General features: G+C 44.7%; 1 protein-coding gene across 1 annotated transcript; it reads left to right on the top strand.

The window, feature by feature from the left end:
* Positions 1–5,061: 5,061 nt before the first annotated feature.
* KPRP (keratinocyte proline rich protein) lies at positions 5,062–6,858 on the top strand. Its single transcript, XM_059138544.1, has one exon. It carries the CDS (start codon positions 5,062–5,064, stop codon positions 6,856–6,858), a length of 1,797 nt encoding a protein of 598 aa, XP_058994527.1.
* The last annotated feature ends 927 nt before the right edge of the window (positions 6,859–7,785 follow it).

Genomic DNA, 7,785 nt, shown 5'->3' with positions numbered 1-7,785 from the left:
GGTTTTATCAAATCAGTTTAAAAACATACATCTTTGCAAAGAGAGGGTAAGTATTCATTCTAGCTCTTAGGATCGAGGCATCCTAACATACAGTATTATTCCATTAAGTGAATTCCATTAAGGTTCAGGAAGCCTGGGCCCCAGAGGATCATAACTCTTAAAAAATGTCTCATAGTACAACAAAGCATAGAGTGCTTCTCTAAATATCTGTAACTCAGGGTAATTTTGTCTCATTGTAGATCTACTACCTGAGCCTCTACCTCTATAAAACTTGGCTTTGAATCCTGATTCTGCCATTTCCAAGCTTGTGACCACGAACAAATTACTACAGCTTTGAATTTCATTTTCTCAGATATAAAATAATAATTTGTACCCCACCAGGGCTATTTTAAAGATGGAGAGAGTTAATATATGTCGAATTCTTAGCCAAGTGACAGTTATATAGCAAGTGCTCAGTTATCTCTGGATTTATGCATACTTTTTGAGTTGCCTCCATCTTTTTAAATTAATGAATCCATATATGCTGTGCTTCTGTGACATGACCTATTTCACTCCCAGCTTGTACTCTTTATACTTCTACATATTTTTAATCTCTAACTCATCTCTTTTGGTCTACATTTTATTATATCTATCTCTATTTTTATCAGTTTTGTACATATCTATTTATTCGGCTCTCTTTTGATATCTTTATATCAATTTTGTAAATCACCACATTGTTATCACCTATTCCTAGGTTTATATAGTTATATGTCTAACCATGTATATTTCTTTTTTTTATTTTTAAATTTTTTATTTTTTATAAACATATATTATTATCCCCAGGGGTACAGGTCTGTGAATCGCCAGGTTTACACACTTCACAGCACTCACCAAAGCACATACCCTCCCCAATGTCCATAATCCCACCCCCTTCTCCCAACCCCCCACCCCCCAGCAACCCTCAGTTTGTTTTGTGAGATTAAGAGTCACTTATGGTTTGTCTCCCTCCCAATCGCATCTTGTTTCATTGATTCTTCTCCTACCCACTTAAGCCACCATCTATATTTCTAAATAGCCCCATCTATCTATAGATAATTGAAAACCAGCTCCTGGTCATTTGTAAGACTTACCCTCAGGGTTCTCTTCCATGACTCTCCTCCCACTGCTCTCTAAAAATGCGAGCAGCAGGAAGTAACAAGAGTCACAGTGCTCTTTTGGTCTTTGGATTGGACGGTATTAATTCATTCTCCAGTGGTTTAAGATGTATGAAACAAGCCCAATTTCATGCAATTCTTCCATTCTTCTCTCCACCCATCCATCAACATATTGATATTAATTCAGGAATCTAGAGATACAATGATGAAAAAGGTAAAAAGAGATTCTCCCATCAGGAAGTGCACATCCTATCAAGAGATGAGTGAGGGAGACTCTGGGATTCAATAATTCACATTCCGGTGAGACCAGCTGGTCTATGTTTTCAGTTTTCCCTTTTCACTGATTTCCTGAATAACTACTAGGCCAAAATCAAGCCCAAGGCTATACAAGTTCAGAGTACCTTGGCTAAACTGTGTGCTCAGAGAACTACTTTCTCTGTTGTAGTGGAAAAAGTCTTGATCTGGGACTAGAGCTACCTGGAGTCTTATCTCTCCAAGACAACCAACCATTAGCTTTAAGCCCCAGAGAGATTCATCTTTCGGGGCTTTGGAGTCCTAATCTGTAGAATGACCAGGTAGGACTGGAAAATTCCTGGGGATCCTTGTTGCTTTGACCTTCTGAAAATCTATAATCCTACCCAAATTTGAAATGATATCTGGAAACCCCCTTTGGAATTGAGTATTGGGACCCAGAACTTGGACTCTAAAGTCAGGTGGACCAGGGCAGAAACTTGTCCATAGGAGGGACTGGTATGTGTAGTGTAGGTCACAAAGCACTTTCATACCCATTATCTGATTTTATCTTCATGAGAACCTAGTGAAGTATTTTCACTCCCATCTTAATGTGAGGAAACTAAAACCCTGAGAGCTAAATGTGTAACTGAGTGCTAAATAGTTTAGATCACTTAAATCACATTTAAGTCACATGATAATCCTATGGCTTTTCCAATTCTTCCTCTTCCTTATTTCTCTTCTTATTTCTTTTTCCTCCTATTCACCTTCTTCCTCCTCCTTTTATTTTTCTTATTTTCTTTTCTTATTCCCACTGTATAGATAGTCAATCTGAGGCTCATGGAGGTTAAGTAGCTTTACCCACTAGCAAGTACTAGAGCTCAGATTCAATTCCAAATCTTTCTAAAGTCTATGCTCACAAGCTTGGTTAGAATCTTAATACCTAGAAAGGTTGGAAGGTTACATTAAAAAAGTGAAATGATCCAGGCAGAAGGATTATTTAACTTCCCTTTAATCTCACCAAAGAAAAATAAGAGAATAAGTAAAATAATAAAAATCACTATTCTTTGCATTGCATCACATATATACTATAGAGTGATGGAGAATTGTAGAATATGCAAGTAGATGTAGAGCCGAAAACTATATACCCTATCTAGGAGGGGCACTATTAATTATTGGGCTTATGGAAATTAGGCTTACTATGACAGATCATAGGTGAGGGAAAGCTGGATGTCTAGAATCTTAAGTATAATTTCTCTATTTCTAAATATTAATGATTAATTACTAAATTATATAAACAAAAATTACGTGGGCAAAAAATAAAAAGATGTCTCATCTTGACTGGACTGCTACATAGGATGCCAGGTTATTACTTCTGTCCTGCACTATGTTGTCTTCAAGGACTACTCTATAGCATTAACTGAGCATCTGCTGTAAAGCTACCAGGTTGCTCAGCTCAGAAGTAGGAATAAATGTTGTGCCTTGCTGCTTATGATCAGCATTTACTCTGAGTAGATGTTGGATATTTTGAGTATCATTCTTGGCTGGATGCTTTTCTATAAAATAATTGCCTTAACCCCACAAAACTCTGGAAAGGAAATTTAATTATCTTCATTTTTCAGTTGAGTCAATTAATATTCAGTTGGTTTTAAAGGTAACCCACCTGTGAGCAGCCAACCTGGGATGTTAGCTTGAGGTCTGACCATGTTTTCTTCATTCTGTAGTGTTGTATCTTTGAGGTGACTTTAATTCCTCCAAATTAGGGAAATTTTCCTCTTTTACATTTATCTGATGAGAATATGACATAAGGAGAATTCAGGGGCTTGGAATAATCCTTTAGAGCAGATGATATTTCTGCCATCCCTTATCACCTCTATCACCAGTTCTCCTAGGGTTGGAGAAGAAACCGATAGGGTTAAGAAGGGTAAAGAATACAAGAATCTGCTCCCTCATGGTCCAGAAGGTTTGACGTTGAAGTGGGACACTCCCACATTCTGTAGGTGACTGCAAGGACAGGCATATAGGGAGGAGACTACCTGCCGGAATGTCAACCTGGGTGATGAGCCAGGCAGATGCCAACCAGCTGTCTCATGGTGTAAGCCAGACCCAGAACCCCCTATATATAAAGACAGTTCTCTGTCCAGATGCTTCAGCCTGAATGTCTGCTTGCTGTGAGGAGGGTGAGTCTAGGGTTTGGGTCCTGGGATTGGGTTAAGGGTGCATTTCAGGGGATGCCTAGATTCACGAGGGTGAGGCATAGTGAGGGGCGGGGAGTTGCAAGGAGAGGAAGAGAGATACATAAGCCTGAGGAGAAAAATCTGGTAGACTTTTTTTATGGGACATAAAAAAAGTACCCGCAGAGTTTGTGTGAAGAACTGAGGATCTGAAGTCAGTGTATTTGCCTTTGATAATGGTGGCCTCCTCCTCAGGTACCATTTTCTTACATCAGGACCTCTTTCCCTGGAAAAGATGCATTAGTAATTTACACTTTGTGAGAAGAGTTGTATGTAGGGGGGTTATTTTCCCTAAGGGCATGTGTTTTTAAATACTCTCTATAAATGGAGAATGGAAGGTTTTGCCTTTCATTTTCGGTATTTCTGGAGCTTATTGAGAAGTGTTTTGTTGGATGACTTAATTGTTAAATCAGCTACCATGCTGTGCTGGTCACTGGGCTGCCTGTGTATGAACAAGTGAATTTAGGGAAGGCAGAGGAATGGATACTGTGCTCTGTTTCTGCTTGGATAAATGTAGTGTTAGAGAGTATACCTGCATTCCCCATGTCATGTTTGTAATGCTTCCACTGTGTAGGGGTTTATGTGTGGCTGAATGTCAGTCTTGTGATTTAGGAATCTTGCACTTTCTGGGTTACCCCCATCTTAGGCAGTCATTCCTTGACTTTAAGAGGGGCTGGGGTAAAATATTTGTGAAGCCAGTAAATTGTCCCACTTCAGGCGATTTATAATAGCAACCTGCCTGGGCAAGTTTTCATGGTTGTTCTGAGTCTTTCCAAAGGTAGGTGTGTTTTGTCTGTGTGTGTTTTGCATATGTCAACGAGGGCCATTTAAACAAATGTAGCTAAAAAGATTGAACATAAAGAAATAAACATTTTATGTTGGGGTTGAGCTGCCCAATAACTGACTGGATCCTTTACATCCAGTAGATGTTTTTAGTGCAGATGGTGCCTGAATGCATGCTCCCATATGCTAATTTTTACATGTTTGCACATGTGTGGCCAGTGCACGTATATGAGGATATCCAAGTTCCTGTGGGTGTGGAGACCCCACATTAGGCTTCAGCCTTAGAAGCACTTCTACCTTTCTGTGGAGTGCTTTCCTGACACTTAGGACAAGGAATCCTGTTGTCTTCAACAACCTCTTGTGTTGGACACTGGTATCCCACCCCTCCAGGGGGAGACCTTGGATGCCTGCACCCCTGGCAGTGCCTTTGAAGTTCTCTCAGATCAGGACTTCAGTTAGGTCCTTTGGTAGATCCAAGAGAGGTCTCATGGGCAGTGGTGACTAATATTGGGTCCATCTAACTCAGTAAGTGTTCTAGGGCAAAGGTTGAGTTGGGATGAAAGTACAGGGAAGAAGCAGGGTGTCTTCCCTTTGGTCCTAAACCCTTCCCCCTAACAACTCATCCTCCTGACACTGATCTTTCTACCATCAGGCCTCACTCACCTACCTGCATCAGAACAATGTGTGACCAGCAGCAGATTCAGTGTTGCCTGTCGCTCCCCCAGTGCTGTGTGAAGAATTCCTCCTTCAACCCCTCCCAGTCCCCCAGTGCCAAGAGTCAGGTGGTAGTCCAAGTCCCCTGTGAGATGCAAATTGTGCAGTGTCCTGCACCATGCCCAGCTCAAGTTTCCCAGGTAAAATGCCAGGCTCCAAGCCAGTCCCAAACTATGCAGGTGAAGTGCCAGGCTCCATGTCAGTCTAAGACCACACAAGCAAAGTGCCAGGCTTCAAGTAAGTCTAAGACCACCCAGGTGAAGTGCCAGGCTCCATGTCAGTCTCAATTCTCCTGTGTTCAATGCCAGGGCCCATGCCAGCCTGAGGTTTCCTATGTGCAGTGTGAAGCTCCATGCCCTGCTCAGACCTGCTATGTAGAATGTGCTCCCGTTTGTTATACAGAAACTTGTTACCTGGAATGCCCAGTCCAGACCTTTGTACCCCGTCCAGCTCCTCAGCCTGTCCAGACTTATGTGGCTTGTAGCCCAGATTCCCAGACTCAGGGAAGATTCTCAACCCAGTGCCCGTATCAGGGATCCCAAGTCACATACACCCCGCAGCGTCAGTCCCCCGCTTCCTACAGCAACTGCACTCCACATTTCCGATCTGGGGCTTCCTACAGCACCTGTAACCCACAGTTCCAATCGGGGACTTCTTATAGGAACTGCACCCCTCAGCGTCAGTCTCGGGCTTCATTTAGCACTTGTGCACCTCAGTGCCAGACACGAGAGTCTTACGGGAGCTTCCCTGTCCAGCGTCGCTCCCAGAGCACCAGCAGATGCCTCCCTCCTCGCCAGCAGCAGCCTTCCTACCACAGCTGTTCACCTCCAAGACGGTCTGAGCCCTACAGCAGCTGTTTGCCATCAGCATCTTCTTCAAGTTCCTATAACTACTGCACCCCACCACGTCGCTCTGAGCCCATCTATAGCAGTGGCTGTCCTCAGGATCCCACTTCAGGCTGCTCTAGGAGATGTGGTCCCAAGTGCCGGGTAGAGATTTCCTCCCCGTGCTGCCCCAGGCAGGTGCCCCCACAAAAGTGTCGGGTTCAGATTCCTCCCATCAGACGCTGCCCTGAGAGCTGTGCCCCACGACCCTCCTGGGGCGCCTCCTGCCCAGAGCTGAGGCCTCGTCCACTCCCAAGCTTCTGTCCAACACGGCGTCTGGATCAGAGTCCAGAGAGATCACTGCAGCGATGCCCGCTTCCTGCTCCACGTTCATGTCCACGTCCTGCTCTACGGCCATATCCACGCCCAGAGCCACGTGCAAGGTCAGAGCTCCATCCATGTCCTCCACTGCGGCGTCGTTCAGAACCCTGTCTGTGTCCGGAACCACATCCAGCCCCGTGTGCAGCCCCACATCCCAGATCAGTGCAGCGTGAATTTCCCGAATCACGTCCATGTCCACAGCCCTGTGAGCACCCAGAACCTTCCTCACTTCCAGAGCCAATTCCTCTTCCAGCACCCTGCCCAAGCCCAGAGCCATGTGTGGAGCCTAGATGCTATCCCAGCCCAAGTTCAGGACCAAATGCAATCCCATGCCCCGGAGACCTAGGCTGTCATGAGTCCAGCCCATGCCGCCTGGACACCGAGGCCCCCAGCTGTGGCCCAACTGGTTCTAACCAGTGGCAAGGAAGTGGTGACAGCTTTGGACCTTGTGATCGGATTCCAGAGCCACAGGGTTTCAGTGATTGTGGAGACCAAGGAGCCACCTGTGTTGGAGTGAAAGGAGGTTCCTCTGCTGGAACAAAGGGTGCTTATTTTTAAGGAAGCATGGTTGAGACATCCCTGCCTCCTGCCCTGAAAATGTCATGCCTCCTTTCCCAGCAACCTCAATTTCCAACATGTTCTCTGTGCATCTCTTCCAAAGACAGTCGGAGGTTCCTTGATGCAGAGATGATGTCCAAACTGCATTGCATGCCACCTCAGGATCCACACCTTAATCTTGGGCACCTTTCCAGCCTACATCTGGCTCCTCCCCTGTACACACCCTCAGTTCTAGCCAAACCAGTCTGGCTACCAGGGCACATCTGGATGTTCTCCAGAATATACCTTAGGTGTCCCTGACTCCAAGCCTCTGCTCACTTCCTACCTTCCTTGCATGGACCACTTCTCTGCTATGCCCAGCCTCTGAAATCCAGCCCATCTTTCAATATATCTTCCTTGGAGTCTTTTCTGTTTGTTCCTACCCACAGGAGCCTACACTGACTTCCTAGAACTCATTGCATTGTCTATACCAGCCACTTGGTAACTGCCCTGCAACCTCTCTTGAATTATTTCCCTTTTAAGATGTGTCTGTTTTTCCTGCCCAAGTAGGTTATAACCTCCTATTTGAGTTGGAGTGAGAATATCCTTTAAGTCCCATGCTTCTCCTGGGGCAAGCAGCTGCTCAGCAAGGGCATGTGGGTTGGCAGCTTGAGCCATGATCTATCCCAATAGGCAAACCCAGCATCTGGGACAGCTTGAGGCCATGTAACAATAAAGATGATATCCTCAGAGTCTGAGTCCTGCATAATGCCTATTTTTTACCCTTCCTGACACTCTGGGATGAGCTTCTTTATTTATTTTTTTTTTCTTGAGTTTTCTGTACCTTGAGTTCTTGAGTTTATTGTGATCTGAGCTTTCCTTAACTGGTCGGGTTGCCTTGTGGGTTTTCTGTCTCTACTTAGTGTTGATGGGAGTCCACTAGCATCT

The sequence above is a fragment of the Mustela lutreola genome, chromosome 10, assembly GCF_030435805.1.
Source record: "Mustela lutreola isolate mMusLut2 chromosome 10, mMusLut2.pri, whole genome shotgun sequence".
In the NCBI taxonomy this organism is placed as follows: Eukaryota; Metazoa; Chordata; class Mammalia; order Carnivora; family Mustelidae; genus Mustela; species Mustela lutreola.
The sequence above is the reverse complement of the archived record's forward strand: the minus strand, read 5'-3'. Positions and strand labels throughout refer to the sequence as shown.

What these genes read in the sequence shown, in the direction of transcription:
- KPRP (XM_059138544.1), top strand. Translation starts at nt 5,062, where the DNA reads ATGTGTGACCAGCAGCAGATTCAGTGTTGCCTGTCGCTCCCCCAGTGC.